The following is a 16,490-nucleotide window of genomic DNA, read 5'->3' as shown; positions in this document are numbered from 1 at the left end:
GTCTTAAATCACCTTGATCGCATTGGAGAAGAAAACATGCCCTTCTGCCAAAATAATGGAAGAGTTTCATTGCACCAGATGGAAGAGTTTCTATGCATTAAATTATTAATTAATCACTTTCTTTTTTTATTTTATTTTTTTTATGAAAAGCCATATTTTTTTATAAAAAAATTAGTCCATGCAACTAAACAAACGTTCTTTGCACGTTGCTCCTGACCTAGTATATATATATCAATAATGATATATACAATAATCACAAAAGTATGAAAGCCATGTACAAGTCTCCCTCAAATATTTGATAAAAGTGGACTCTTCTATGAAAAAAAAATGAAAAACTCACTTTTTTTTTTATAAAAGACTTGTGTGAACTTGTGCATTTAGAACTTGTCCCCTAATCTTACTCCCGTGTGTGTATATATATATATCATTAAAATGCAACCATTTTATTCTATCAAAATTTTTTTATAACAGAAATAATCATTAACTTTGTAACAAATTACATATAAGTTTTGTCAAGCCTAACAGCTAATGCAACACACATTGGAACAACTTCTCACCACATCTCGATATCTTCAACCTTCCAAGCATGGCATGCAAATTGATGTGCAGCCTCATTTCCCATTCTTGGTACATGTAGAACCTTAAATTTAGTAAGGAGATGTAGCATATTCTTCACTTCTGTCAATAAATTCCCAAGATTTGAAAAAGAAACACCCACCTCTTATAGAGCCCTCACCATCAACATGCTACTACTTTCATGAATTAATTTTGAAAATCCCAAATGGACACAAAGTTGTAAACCTATGAACATTTCAAGTAGCTTAATGGTGTTGGCGTCGAACACTTCATTCTTGATTTTATTAGCAATCATCACTGCTTTACCATTCCCATCTCTTAGAATAACTCTCATTCTAGCCTTAAGGGGATTTAAAAAAATAAAAACATTGCACCTTCCACATTGAGTTTAAACTAACTAGCAGGTGGGGGTTTCCAATAGCATATTTTCTTTGCTTTTGAAGTTGGGAATAATATCAAATCCCTGTAAACTTTCTGCAAAGAAAGAGCATGGCCAATAACCTGTGTGGGCTCCAAATAGAGATGCTCAGCTACCATCTCATTTCTCCTATACTATAAAGCCCAAGCTATTAAGACGAAAGTAGTAAGATCATTTATATCTCATTTATTCAATAAGAGCATAGCTATATTCTTGATAGACACATCATCTTCCATATCCTTCATAGTAGAAATATGGTTATATCAAACTTCTCTAATAGCAGTACAATAAATTAAAACATGTTTTAGATCTTCTAAACTACGTTGGCAGAACACACATGTAGGTTCAATCTCCACTCTCTTTTTCCTCAAATTTGCTTTTGTAGGAAGCCTTTCCCTACAAGCTCTCCATGCAAATATTTTGATTTTGTTTGGAATCTTCATCCTCCAAATCTCTTTCTATAGCTGATTATGATCACGAGCATTTGAGCTCTCACCTTTATCTCATGTGGAAATTGTTCTGAAGACTATATAAGCACTTTTAACACTAAAGTTGTCAATTTTTTCATGTTTCCATATCCATTTATTTGCATGTTCTCCAGGACAAATAACTATTTTCAGAATCTCAACAACCACCCTGGGATTGAATAGAACTCTAACTTTCTATACATTCCACCACATTGAATTTCTGTCAATAAGGGATGCCACCCTTTTTTTCACTATTGTTCTCCACAGTCATTCTCATCTCCTTGTATAAAGTTTGTTACCCAGGAATTCATACATCTTCACATATTTTTTTTATTGAGGATCCATTCCTAATTCACCATTGACAACCTCGAAATAATCAATGCTTTGTTTCTGAAATTTCTCTCCATGCATATGATGGATTAGAGCCTAATTTTGATTAAAAAAGACTGACATTTGTAAAGTACCTTGCTTTATATATTTGATGCACCAGAGTATCTTCTTGTTGTAAAATTCTCCAGCCTTGTTTTTTAAAAGAGCAGTATTAAAGGTTCTCAAATCTCGGACACCTAAACCACCTTCAATTCACACACGTGCTCCCAACTAATCCAGTGATTTTTATCTCATTTGCTTTGTGACCCCACCAAAAGTGAGCTATTATATTTTTCAACTCAACACATAGGCTAATAGGTAATTTGAAATAGCTCATTACATAAGTTAGAATAGCTAATGGCACTGCCTTAATAAGAACTTCTTTACCTCCTTGAAATAAGAGCTTTTCCTTCCAGCACGGTAACTTTCTTCAAACTTTCTGTTTAATCTCAACAAAAGCTTGTGTTTTTTATCTGCCACAATTGGTGATAACCCAAGGTATTTCTTATACTACTGAATACTACTAACACCCCACATAGCCATAATATCACTTTTGACTTCCTCTATAACATTTTTACTAAAAACCATAATAGTTTTTTCCTTATTAATTTTCTAGTCGAAGGCTGATTCATACTTCTTTAGCAAGATCTAGATATTGTTGCTGATATGCACATCTGCCTTACAAAAAATAATACTATAATCTGCGAAGAGCATATGATTCAATATTGGAGCTCCCCTACAAATTTTTACTCCTATCGCAAAGCCACTTGATTCAGCTACTTTCAATAGACCTATGAGGTGCTCAGTATATAGTATAAATAGGTAAGAGGATAGTAAACCTTTACTAGGAATTATAGGATCAGTGGGCACACATTAATCAACATTGGAAAAGATATGCCAAAGGCCTATGGCCTGATTGGCATAACCCACAATCTCAAAAATGAAGGTTTAGAGTTTGAAACGCCGCTCCCCTAAATGTATAAAAAAAAAAATGAAAAAGATACTGATTTAACACGCTTCATGATAAGTTGGACCAATCTACTTGCAAAGCCTGTCTTCTGTAGTATTCTCTCTAAAAAATTTCATTTTACTTTATTATATGCTTTACTCATATCTAACTTCAAGAACATATACCCATTCTTCCCCTCTTTCTTATGCTTTAGGTAATGAACTAACTCATAAGCCGCAAACACATTTTATTTTATCAAATTTATTTAGCCATTGTGGCATGAATATTTCATAGGTTGATTGAAAGAAAAATGATAGGGCATCGACGCAATGCCACGCCACTACAACAGGTGGTTTTATATATATTATAAGGGATCATGGGATAAAATATAAATGTCTTTGGAAAAAAAACTTTTATATTTTGGGATTATATATTTTGTTAGAGTAATGATACTCACAATTTATTCTAAAACATTTTATGTAATTGTATTTGAAAATAAAAGTATTTTTATAAATTATTTTATAAAAATATCGATCATTTCAAATATGGTTGGTCGGGCATCATTTTTCTTTGGTTAGATGCGACAGAGCGCTCTTATGAGACAAGCTGTTTGTGATTTTGATTGTGGTAGAAATAAACCGTTCATTGTGTGAAACGCACCCGTTTTATCCATAGCCGTAACCCATGGGAGTGCTTTTATAGCGCGCCTCCATGTCACATTCTCCGAGAAAGGCTCCCGAGTTTGTAGACAGTGCGGACATGGCGAAATCTTTGGTGACCCTTGAGAAAGGGACGGTCTGCTCGGCATGGAACTACTGCGGCCAGAGATTGGCCACTGGTTCCGGCGATGGAACCCTAGCTGTATTCGACTCGCAGGACCCAGCTTCTTCTTCTTCCTTTACCCGCACTTCCAAATCTAGGGTTCGTAATCCGCTCACTCTCATTTGTCTCTAGTTTGTTCGTGTTTTTATTCTTTTCCACGTTAACTTGGTTTTGATCCGTTGAAAATTGGTTTCCTAGTCGGCTAATTACTTATTACAGGAAGTATGTTCTTTTCTTTTTTAGAAAGGAGGGTGTAGGCTGTTGTTGTTGCATGGGATTGGACCCTTAGTACTGGAATTGATATTGTTCGAGCCATTTGAAATATAAATTTTAATTCTTCTATACATTAAGAACTTGCACTCTGTGCTTTTGTTGGCTGAGTAGTTGCATTTGTTCTTGATTACATAAATCACACATCCAGAAAGTAAAGTTCCGCATAAGTTGAGGCGTATTTAATCTTACTCACGTTGAGTAGACTATGCTTGAGTGTAATGCGAGTCAGTCTTGGGTAATTGATACTTGGATGTAAGAGAATTTTTGTTGTCATTTTCGTCCGAGTTAAAGTTATGATATTAAGAAGTGTATTTTACCGATCAAAAAGAAGTGGGGCAATTGTTAGATATACACCCAGAAGAGGAATTAGGTTCTACTATGCTTAGAATAAGCCATGCAAGTGCAATTTGGATGATAATACAGTTCATATTGCTAAAACCGCCCACTGGCTTTACTGGATGCTGTTCTTGTCTTTTGAAAGCATGCATTCCTATCTATGGTCCATGTACGTAGCTTCACTAGTTTGCCATCTGAGAACTTGGCTTGCTGAAATTAATTTTCTATGGTAACTCTTGATATCCATGACTTATCTCACTAAACCTTTTGCAGTTACATGAGGACGGCATTGTCAAGGTTGTTTGGGTTCCTTCAGAATATGGCGATGCAGTAGCATGCATTTGCACTGAAGGAAATGTGTCATTGTGGGAGGAGGTTAAAGAAGGTGTTCTTAGATTTCATTTTCTTTTTTGACCTACTGTGGTGGTTTTCATGCCAGGACTACATGTTGAATATATAACTAGAAAAGAAAAAAAAAAAAACAATTTATTTTTGGGATTTGCTTCTGCCTTAACTTTTGGTTCTTTGTTTCCATCTATTAGAATAAAATCTAGAACTCATCTGGTAATTTTCGCCTGCCTTAACCTTTTAGATGCGCAACCTCTTCAATGGAAGCTGTGCAAAAGCTTTAAAAGCAATTCAGCTAAAGTGTTGGATATCCAATTTGGAATCTCTCTGAGAAGTCTGAAAATGGTGAGCGTCAACACTGTTGCAGCCTTTCTTTATTTCTAAATTAATTGTCTATAATGTTAAAGCTTGATCCAAATGGCTGATGATGGTTGCATAGTTGTCATTTGATTAATTTCATCGGATTTTGATGTATATGGAGTCAATTCCTATTTCACATGTTGTAGGAACTATCAGTGCTTTGTGAGCATGACATACTATGGCTGTTGAATATCAATGTCATATTAAAAATCAGCAACTGTCGTGACTAAGTGGGATATTTATTTTTGTCGTCTCATGTTGACTGTCTCCCATTACTTCATAGAATCATATCTGATTTTGAAGATTATTTATGTTGTTTGAATGTACAATATAGGTTGCCGCATATTCAGATGGCCATGTGAAAGTCTATGAGCTCCTGGATTGCTTGGAGCTGAAGAATTGGCAACTTCAGGTGATCATCTTATTCTATTCAACTACTATTTTTATCATTCACAGTTCACGTTGTTAAAAAATTGCTGACAATTTGAAGTTTTGTGCATTCTGAAAAACCAAGGTCTTCTTGTATGTCATATTTTTATTTCTTCATTTTTAGTCTTCTTTTCTTGTTTTCCAGTCATCAAATCCTTGCTTTCTCTAGGTTGTTCTATGTGACTTTTAAATTTCAAACTGCCTCTTCTTTATTTTCTTTCTTCTCCCCAACTTTTTTCTCCCCTTTTTGATGCAAGAGGAGATGAAATTTATATGAAAAATCTCTAGCAACTAATATAACAATTGATGCAAAGTTTGTTACTTTTTAGGTTTTCTTGTTTTTATAATCTAGTTTTTCTGGGTGACGAAGAAAATGAAGATCAATAATCTCATTGTGTTGTGGATTTGGTTCGATTCTTGCCCCTATGTTGACTTAGGCTGTGTTTGGGTGTTGAAGTATCTTCAACACTTCTCAACACTTCTCACTACTATTAATTACTTTATTATTACTTTTCACCTACTTTTTTTACTATTCATTACTTTTTACCTACTTTTTATTACTATTCATTACTTTATTATTACTTTTTACCTACTTTTTATTACTATTCACAACTCTCCTTAACACTTCTCAACACCCAAACCCACCCTTAGATGCCAGGCTAACACTGGTAAAGATTCACGCTTGGTGGTTAGAAGCCATTGTTTGAAGGTCTTAGGTTGAGCTTAGAAAAGTATTTTGTTCTACTTGGGTTATATTTTGACATTTGATAACTTTTTGAAGACCATCCTTTTATTGTCACTGTTATGCCCTTTCCTCCAGGCTGAATTTCAGAATGTGATTGAGTCAGTCTTTACATTCAGCAAGGCTTTGTGCTTATCTGCATCTATTTCTTGGAATCCACAAGGAGGGGAAAGCCAGGAATCAAGTTTCGTTTTGGGTTTCAATTCGGATACACCACTACTTAATTCTTCCAAGGTATACTTTGTACTTTCTGCTTATTCAATTCATGTGCTCTGTGTATGATTAATTCGTAGGCACAGCTTTTTCAACTCTTAACTTTAAGCTTGAAACATCTTACTTGATTGTCTTGGATTGTACATGTCAGACTTAAATTATAGTTGAAGCCTTACTCACTGAGTCACTAGGGATATTTTTAAGTTTGATATTTTAGTAGTTGTGACAATGCAATGATTTTATCATCCCATCAACACAGCAACAGGAGTAGGTTTTTCTTTTGCTTCTAGTATGATTTTGGTATAACACTGTAACTTGACTCCCACCCCATCCCCCAACCTCCAAAGAAAAAGAAAAAGCGTTTATGTGACATTAGGTTCAAGAAGACTAAAGTGCACTTCGGTTTCAGTTTTCAAGAGACACATCACAAAATCAAATAGGCCTTTATTAGTTGAAATTCTGTGGAATATCAGTGTGTATAAAGCAGTGGATGAATTATCAATATTACTTTGATTGTGAATCACAACTTAGATTCCCACAGGTATGGGAATTTGATCCGGCCCACCAAAGATGGCTTCCAGTTGCAGAGTTGGCGTTGCCTGGGGACAAAGGTGATCAGGTTTATACTGTTGCATGGGCACCAAATATTGGCAGGTATATTCTAATTTCTGATGGAACTGCATATTGTTCTTAGTAGGCTGAACTTACTGATATAGCCTGCTTTGCAGATATATTGATTGTGACTGTTACCAAATTTATTTGAGATTACTTAATGTGAGATCAAGGGAAGGTTCAAACAAATTGGTCTAGATTGTCTTAACATCTGATGCTGCTAGTGTTTTGTTGGTACTGGTGTTTGCTTTGTTTTGTTTGATGATTTCTGTTGTATTATATTTGAATTCTATTGTATTATATCTTTGTTTATAAAAGTGTCTTTCTTATATAAAAAAAATTATATATTTTGTTTGACGATGTTATGGCATAATTCCTTTCCAGACCATATGAAGTAATAGCTGTTGCAACTCACAAGGGAATTTCAATATGGCATCTTGGATTGGACCCTGACCTAGATGGAAGGCTCTCAGTGGAAAAAGTTGCCCTGCTCTCCAGTCATAAAGGCGAGGTAATAATTGCATCACTCTGACCTTTTTAGGGAAAAAGACATTTTGCAGCACCATCCAACCATAGGGAGTTTTACAATTTGCACCACAAACCACTGAAACTGATGCACCTACCCTCCCACTATATAAAAAATATGTAAGGAAAAAAAAAAAAACAAAAACATTTGTCCAATTTTAGCCATTAAAATGAACTACATCAACTATTTTTCATCCATCTTATAATGACCATAACTTGAAGAGGGTGATATATGTATTGTATGTTTTTGGTGGTTGGAGAGTTCAATGTGTTTTGATTATTTGGGGTACAAGGGGCGCATGGTGGTGTCGGACAGAACAGCATCATATCCTTGTCCTGTTTCACATAATTCAAAAAGCTAGGGATCCTGCTGCTGGGGGATCCAACTTGGAGCTCTCGCTCCTGTTTTTATTGTTTATTTAGTAATTAAGAAAATATTAGTTATTAATATTAATTTTTAAAAAAAAATATTTCAAAGTATTAAAAGATGATATGGAAAAAAAAAAAAAAAAAAAAAAAAAATTAAGCCTAACAGAGCCCCCAACGGTGAGTGTAGACCCATCCATAGGCACAACTTCGTACCTATGAAAAAGATGATCACAATGATTTTAATTACCGAGCCTTCCCAAAAAGGGGTGAAAAACGTGAATGATGTTACAAAGCAAAAGATGTAAAATTATAGAAGTCCCAGGACGGTTGGTTGGGCCATATTTTGTCTAGGATAATGATATACTATCAACTCTTTTACAGCTTACAAACAACTTTAAATATAATAATATATTTTTATTATATTTAAACACATCAAATCATCAATAAAGTCAAAATAAAATTTAAAATAATATAATTCTATTACACAGTTGTATACAGATTGTTAATAAAAGTTTATCATTTTCCTTTGGTCTATAGAGAAGAGGTGATAGCTTGTTGATCTCTGTTCAATTGCGTGATTAGGTGTGGCAGATGGAGTGGGACATGAGTGGAATGACCTTGGCAACCACCGGAAGTGACGGGGTGGTACGATTGTGGCAGTCTAATTTGAATGGCGCTTGGATGGAAAAGGCTGCATTTGAACCCACTTCTTAGCCCCCAGCGTGTTATATATTTGACTTCCTTCTTGTTGTAGTCGCTATTTCCTGTATTTATTATCGAGAAATCAATCCTGCCAACAATAATCATTTTAAGAAATCAGAATTTCAAATCCATGGTTTCCCTCCTTTGTTTTGAACTTTTATTTTCTCCTGAGAACTAGTAGTAGTTGTAGACAAAAGGCTCCAGGACCGAAGCACTAACAGACAGTTGACAGTCTGGTATCCACTAATGGGATTAAGGGTGCTGGCCCTGGGGATAACAATTAAGGTTAGAATGGATTAAATCGAACTAATCGTAATCATCTGTGGTGGTTGTCTTTTATTATTTTTTGTAGTAAATGAGTTGTAATGGAGTAGTAAGTATATCATTTTCTAATAACAAATGCTGTTAAAAAATGCTCATAAAAATTAAAAATAAAAAAATAAAAAATTAGCACCAATGGATCTATGGGAAGAAGAAAAAATTCGAAAATGATCATCCACCAAAAGTAACAATAAAAGCAATTCTTTGGCTGATGATGGGTATATTGAGTTTATGAGGGCTACGAGAGAAAGTATTCAACATCGGGTGTGCAGTGTGTTAAATATTAAAGTTGCTGTGTAGCAGGCTCTTTTGGAAAGGCTGACTTTACTGTTTATTATCTCTATACATTACATTATTTTGTTTTTCTTAGACTGATTAAATTCTTCTGTACATTATCTATACATAACATATTTGATAGAAGAAAAATACAAAATAAATAAATAAAAATAAGTATGATGTGTTGTGTATAGATGATAAATAGAATTTATAACAAGGAAAATGATATACTTATTACTCCATTACAACCCATTTACTACTCTTTTTATATTTGACTTTTGTTTTAATTTTTTATTTTACTTAATGATTAAGGAAGTAAGTATTAGTAAAATTATATTTTTTTTTAATTTTTTCTTAATGATTAAGAATGTTAAAAAAATACTTAAAAGAAAATAAAATTAAAATAAAAAAACTTGTAATACACTTGAGTAGTGAATGGATAGTAATAAGGTAGTAAGCCTATCACTATCCTTTGTTATTACGACATATTTTTGAGATACTGGTTGCATGAGGAAGAGTCAATTTCGTAGACGGTTTCAAATCTGAAAGGGCCACCACAACCAACTACAAAGAACACTCAGACTCTATGTGAAAAGTGTGAAGCTTTTTAGCACTCAGATAATTGACTCAAATCACTTACAGATATAACTAAATATCTTCTTAAACTCTACTCTCCAGTCGCCACTAATAATTAAACATCATGATTGGGTTGCACACGAACAAGATTGCATTCTACAATTGCTGGGAGAAGGAGAGAGGCTGGAGAAGAAGCAGCCAGAGGTAGGAGAACATGAAGGGAGCTTGAAGGAGCCGGAAGAAGGATACGCTGGAGGGAGGAAAAGAAGAAAGCACCCGATGATAGGAAAGGAAAGGAGCTGCAGCTGTTTGTAATTTTGAGGGTAAAAATGACAATTTACAATTTATTTAAGGGTGTGCAGGTTGTGAGACTTCCATTTAGATTTTTTCTTTCCATGTGAACGATGTCAGAAAGCAAAAGATTTTTTCTTTCAATTATGTAAGTCAGAGGATGGTTGGTTTGGCCATATTTTGGGTAGAGAGTAGCGGAGGTGATAAACTGTTGATTTCTGCTGAATAGCGTGAATCTTAAGTGTGGCAGTTAAACGGGCAAGTGGCAACCACCGGAAGTAAATGGGGGCGGCAGGATTGAATGGCGATTGGTTGGAACAGACAATATTGAAAAAATATAACCGACAATTATTTAAAAAAGGTACTACTTTTGTCGACATAAGTTATGACCTTTTTAATGACCCTTGACGGTACCGGAAAGTAATGTTACCATAATTTTATTTATATCTATTATATGTAATGTGTCGTATTTATTATTATTTAATGATAAAATAAAATATAATAAGTGATTATTTAATAGTAATAAATATATTATATTTTACTTAATAAGATACAAATAAAATAATATTATAATTGATAATTTTCAGAAGATACAGTGCGTTTTGCAATACAGTTGTTTTAAAATATCATTTCAATATAAAATAATTTTTAATTCTAAATATTTAATTTTTTATATAATATTTACAAATTATTTCACTATTATTTTTAAATATTTTAAAATATTCTAAGGGATATTTGAACAATGACATGAGATGATAATCCTCTAAATAATGACATGATTTGTAAACAGTAAAAAATGTTTGAGTTAAAGTGTTTTATTGAATTTTGAAAAAGAAGAGAAAGAAATTGAATAAAAATATTATTATAATATAATTTTTAAAAATAATTTTTGTGTTAAATATTGGAAAAGTTGTATTATTTTTTATATTTTATTTAAAAATTTAAAAAATTTGTAATGATTAGATAATATGATTATATGAAAAAATGTTTGTATTTAAGTAATTTTTGTTAAAATAATTTGAAGATATTTTAAAATGTGATGAGATCCAAATAAGCCCTATACATGCAAAAGTGCCTCAGTCGTCACCAAAAACGGTAAATGACGGGGATTCACTAAAGAACTCTACGACTCCAAAGTCCAAAGTCCGAATGTAGATGTCCTGCGATATTTATTAGGACGGTGCTAGTGGGCCGTTCTTGGACAGCCGGCTATCACAAATACGAGGATTGTTATTTATTATTATTTTTAAATATTTTTAATTATTAAAAGAAATAAAAAATATATAATTTTATTAATAATCAATTCTTTAATTATTAAATAAAAAAATTAAATTAAAAAAATTAAAGATATATGAACGGTAAGATTGAGGGGCACCAATAACATTTTCTTATTTATTAAGGAGACGTTTAGACTTTGGACACATAGACGACATTCAAAGTTTTAGAATTTTAAAATTTATCATAATTTTATTTTCAAACATCACTTAAATATAAAATTATTTTTTAATTTTTAATTTTTAATTTTTAAATTTTTTACCTAATTATTACTTAATTATTATCTAAACATAAAAACTAATATGATTTTTACAAAATTTAAAACAAAAATAATATTAAAAAAATGAGAAATTCTTTAGTCACAAAGAGATTTTTTAAAATTAAATCCAATAAACTGACGTGGTTTAATATGATACGTTAGATTGTAAAATTATTTTTATTATAAAATAAATCTAACGTTTTATATAAAATTATATAAGTTTATTTCTTTACTTTTATAAAAAAAATTTGTGAGCATAGCGTTTCACGAAACAAATGTCAAAACGTGATTAGCAACTTTGGAGAATGAGATGTAGGCTTAATTGTTCATCAAGTTTACGTTACAAAATAAAATAAAAATTATACTCATCATTTTTACGTATTATATATATATGATTTTTTTTTTCCTTATTAAATATACGGTATATAGATAATAACTAGAAAAATTTAATTAACTTAAAAAAATAAAAATATTAAAAAATTTAAAAATAATAAAAATAAATATAATATGAAAAGATGATGACGTAGCAAATCTCGCACATACGGAAACGTTAAATACGGTAAAGCCGCACAACATAATCTCCACCCGAACATAATCTTCTCTCCCTCTTCATCTCTCTCTTCCTCTCTAACGATCCAGTACAGTCTGCTTCGAAGGGGGTGATCTATTAGCTTAAGAAACGCTATATAGGAGTACTGGGAATCAAAATGGAGAACAGTTACATGAGTAGAGTCTGCGTCACTGGGGGTTCTGGATATATTGGTTCCTGGCTTGTCAAAATGCTTCTGGAGAAAGGTTATACTGTCCATGCAACGCTGAGGAACTTGGGTCTGTGTCTGATGATCTCCATCTGATCTCTCTTATGGTACTGTTTAATTTAACTTACGAGAAAGTATTGCATGCAGGTGACACATCCAAAGTAGATCTCCTAAAGTCCTTCCCTAACGCAGACAGCAGATTAGTGCTATTTCAAGCCGATATTTACAATCCCTCTGAGTTTGAACCTGCTCTAAAAGGTTGCGAATATGTCTTTCACATGGCCACCCCGATGCTACATGACGCCCAAAGCTCACAGGTTTGTCCATTTCCAAAGGCCTCTGATTATAACTTCTCTCTCACAAATTTTTTTAGAGGATTTTTGTAACTAAACTAACTAACAGTTTGATTACCTTAAATACATATTTAGTACAAGGATACACCCGAAGCTGCTGTTGCCTCTGTCAAGGCCATCGCCGATTCATGTATTCGGTCACAAACCGTCAAGCGACTCATCTACACTGCCTCTTTCATGGCTTCATCACCATTGACGGAAGATGGAGTTTCTTTTAAATCTTGCATGGATGAATCGTGTTGGACACCTCTTGATCATATCCCAGCCCTTCAGGCCTGTGATATTACACCGGTATATATAACTACTGCCTTCTTTAGCTACAAGTTCTACGATACTTGCACATTAATTAGTACAGTAATTTTCTAAGAAACCCAATTGAGTACTGTTATGATCGGACAAAGATCGATCCCTCCTCCTAGCCTTATTGATTGATCTATGAAGATATTAATTCCAGTACTGTAAAAATTGGAACCTTAAGGACTTTTTTTTCTTTTTTTGGGTATATATATGTATTGTAGGGATACACTAAGTCAAAGATATTAGCAGAGAAAGAGGCTCTGAAATATAATGAATGCGAGAACGGCAAGCTTGAAGTTGTAACACTTCCTTGTGGCCTAGTGGCTGGAGAAACTGTTCTTCCATATGTACCTACAAGTGTGGAAGTACTTCTATCACAACTCACAGGAAACTTGATGACCTTAAATGTGATAAAGTTACTGCAAGAAGTTTGGGGTGCAATCTTTCTTGTACACGTTAAAGATGTTTGTCGAGCACACATTTTCTGCATGGAAAATCCATCCATGAAAGGTAGATTCCTCTGTGCTGCTTACAATCCAACCATCAGAGAAATTGCAGTTCACTTTCAGGAAATGTTTCCGGAATACCAGATTGGAAAAGAGTAAGAGTTTTTTTATTTAAAATTCGATTGATAAACTTCCTTCCCCCCTCCCCCCCCTTTTTTTCTCCTCCTCTAACTATGATAATATTTCATTTTAGATTACTGGAAGGACCAATTAAAGGATTGGAATGCGATTCTACAAAGCTGATAAAAATGGGTTTCGAGTATACATACGACATGAAAAAGATATTGGCTGACAGTGTGGCCTGTGGAGGACGACTTGGAGCTCTGGTTAAAGTTAAAGAATAATTTTCCATTTAAAAACTTTATACTATACATAATTTACATGTCATGATTTGATTTGAAAAATAAATTTTAAAATTTAAATATTACAAATCAAGTCATGCCATATAGATCGTGCATAGTATAAATGTTTCAAATAATACTGCTCGTTTAGAATAATTCTACTTGGGTGCGTAAAAGACTTGTCTAGCTATTTATATTACTGTCTGTTCTGTGATGCAACATTAGTATGAAATTAGAGTGTTAAGTTTATATTGTAAGAGCAGTACTTATTGGATCAGTCAAGTTCGGATTAGTATTTCATTAGTTTTCTCATAAATTTAAGTTCTCAATCTTACACACAACATTTTACACAAATATGTTTTAAATGAAGGGTATTTTTGTAAAATATGTTATAAAAGTAACATCATTTTACAAAAATACCATCATCTTACAACATTGTTATGAAATGTGTTGTGAAAATATATTGTGTGTATATCATTACTCTTTTACAGAATCATGGACAGCATGTGATCATGTGGTGAGTCACAAAAGTTTGTGGAGCTCACTTTATTTAAAGAGTAATTCAACAATGCTATACATCACACTTTCATTCTATTATATAAGATATGACACATTTTTTCACCATTGGTGATAAAGAATTATATTACGGTAATAAATGTGACACATCTTATATAATAGGATGAAAATAAAATCAGAATATGGTGTATAGGATTTTTCTTAATTAAAATTAGAGACACTGCTGGAATGCGGTGTATATATGGTATTTACACTCTCCAATAAGAGTTTGACACGTATGCTATCTCACAAAGTTTCAGTAGAACCGACTAGTTAAAAAAAAATCCAGCATAACTCTCCCCCCCCCCCTCTCTCCTCAAACCGAAGCTCTCGCAACCTTGGCTTACATGTGATCGAATTCAACACACTTAATCAACCAAATTAAATCAAGATTTTTTCTTTATAATAGAAAATAAATGTTTATGTAAGTTGCATTTTCCACCCTCAAGATTCAAATACCGTTCTTGTTCTATTGCCTAGATGACTAACACAAGAGGGAGGGTGAATTGAGTTGTATTAAAAAAAATAACAATTATAAATCAAATATACAACATAAAATATAAATAAAATATGAAATAATAATAAATATAAAGAGTAAGGGTAAGAGAGAAGCAAACTCAGTATGTTAACGAAATTCGGCCCCACTGCCTACGTCCTCGCCTCAAGCTACCACTTGAGGATTCCCAAATTCACTATTCAACCTTCTTCAGGTGGAGATAGAAACCTATTACACCTTTGAACAACACTGCTACAAAGGATTCGTGTAGAACACTCTCTACACTTACAATCACCTTACACGTGGTGATTCAACTATTCCCTGTGTAGAACACTTTCTACACGCACAAGGGTTATACACACCCTTTTACTGATACAAGAGCTGACAGTGGGTAGGTTATTAGAAAACACTCCTCAATGAGTGGAATAAGAACAATACAGCACAAACTATATCTCTCAAAATGAACAAGAATTAAGACTCAATACTTAGAGAAGAGAGAATGAAAGTTTTGAATGAATGTTATATGATCTGGATGTTGTGAATGTGAAGCTCTCAAATGATCTATTTATAGGCATATGAGACTTCATATTCAAATTTAAAAAGATTCACATGTCAAAGATAACATCATTCACTTTTTCAAAAAATTCAAACCTAATCTTTTATTTTTGGCATGTGACAAAATGAGCACACTTTCATTTTTAAAAAAATTCAAACTTAATCTTTTACTTTTTGCATATGACAAAAGGAGCACACTTTCTCATTTTCAAAAAATTCAAACCTAATATTTTACTTTTTGTATATGACAAAAGGAGCACACTTTACTTTTCAAAATTTTCAAACAAAATCATCTACCTTTTATATAAGTCTAAAAAAGTATCAATCACTTTTGAAAATATTCAAATAAAACATGCACATGTGAAAGATGATAATCAATCATCTTTAATATTTTCAAAATTCAACCCTTTAATCAAGGTATGCACATGTGAAAGATGACAATCAATCTTCTTTCAAAATTTTTAAATTTAATTTTCAAAATATTCATACACATGTAGAAAATGTATTTTAATGATTTATGATAAAATATTAATTTTGAACCTTAATCCTAATTTCGAATTTTTAAGAGATTTACAACATTACTCTATAACTTTAATGTGAACTTGTTCCTTTCCTGCTCATGCTTGTTTCCTTGATGTGCTTGACTCCATTATGTAGACAACTTGAGCTTGAGACTTCTTTATTCTTTGAATTCATTTGTTATCATCAAAATCTATGTGTAGATATATAATTACACAAACCTTGAAATCTTGGGTTCAACATATTCAATAAGAGAATCTCTCTCTCAACAACTAAACAAAAAGGAATTGCAAATTTAAAGGTCTTTCCTGATCATTAGAACATGAAAATTTTCTCAACAACCAAACATAAATCAATTGAAAACGAGATGGTCTAAATGTTAGTAAGAGGAATAATATATCCTTGATCCAAAAGCGGTCTTCTTCTCGGAGGTAGAAGGCAATAATGAAAACTATGGAAACAAATGTTTACAATAGAAGATGAAGGGAGTGGTAGTGGCTTAGAATTTGTTCAGAAAATGGAAACGGATAAGAGCAATGTCTGGTAGAGAATAAGTAAAATCTAAAATAGGGCAAAATTAATTCTTTGTTTTGCATACGAGG

At 32.8% G+C, this 16,490-nt stretch overlaps 2 protein-coding genes across 3 annotated transcripts; both read left to right on the top strand.

Annotated features, from left to right (window-relative positions):
* The first annotated feature begins 3,391 nt into the window (after window positions 1–3,391).
* Window positions 3,392–8,652, top strand: LOC122290517 (protein SEH1). 2 transcript variants are annotated; one of them, XM_043098279.1, is made up of 8 exons: window positions 3,392–3,700; window positions 4,484–4,595; window positions 4,803–4,903; window positions 5,253–5,330; window positions 6,168–6,323; window positions 6,844–6,956; window positions 7,299–7,425; window positions 8,346–8,477. In XM_043098279.1, exons 1-8 carry the CDS (start codon window positions 3,491–3,493, stop codon window positions 8,388–8,390), a joined length of 942 nt encoding a protein of 313 aa, XP_042954213.1. In that variant the 5' UTR covers window positions 3,392–3,490; the 3' UTR covers window positions 8,391–8,477. The 2 variants fall into 2 exon arrangements, with proteins under 2 accessions (XP_042954213.1, XP_042954212.1); XM_043098278.1 differs by having other exon boundaries at window positions 3,399–3,700; window positions 8,391–8,652.
* Window positions 8,653–12,080: 3,428 nt separating this feature from the next.
* Window positions 12,081–14,079, top strand: LOC122289148 (putative anthocyanidin reductase). Its single transcript, XM_043096104.1, has 5 exons — window positions 12,081–12,336; window positions 12,414–12,583; window positions 12,695–12,910; window positions 13,138–13,517; window positions 13,616–14,079. The coding sequence occupies exons 1-5, from the start codon at window positions 12,216–12,218 to the stop codon at window positions 13,764–13,766; spliced, it is 1,038 nt and encodes a 345-aa protein (XP_042952038.1). The 5' UTR covers window positions 12,081–12,215; the 3' UTR covers window positions 13,767–14,079.
* The last annotated feature ends 2,411 nt before the right edge of the window (window positions 14,080–16,490 follow it).

This window comes from Carya illinoinensis, chromosome 12 (genome assembly GCF_018687715.1).
Source record: "Carya illinoinensis cultivar Pawnee chromosome 12, C.illinoinensisPawnee_v1, whole genome shotgun sequence".
Taxonomy (NCBI): Eukaryota; Viridiplantae; Streptophyta; class Magnoliopsida; order Fagales; family Juglandaceae; genus Carya; species Carya illinoinensis.
This window is presented reverse-complemented; position numbering and strand designations above follow the sequence as displayed.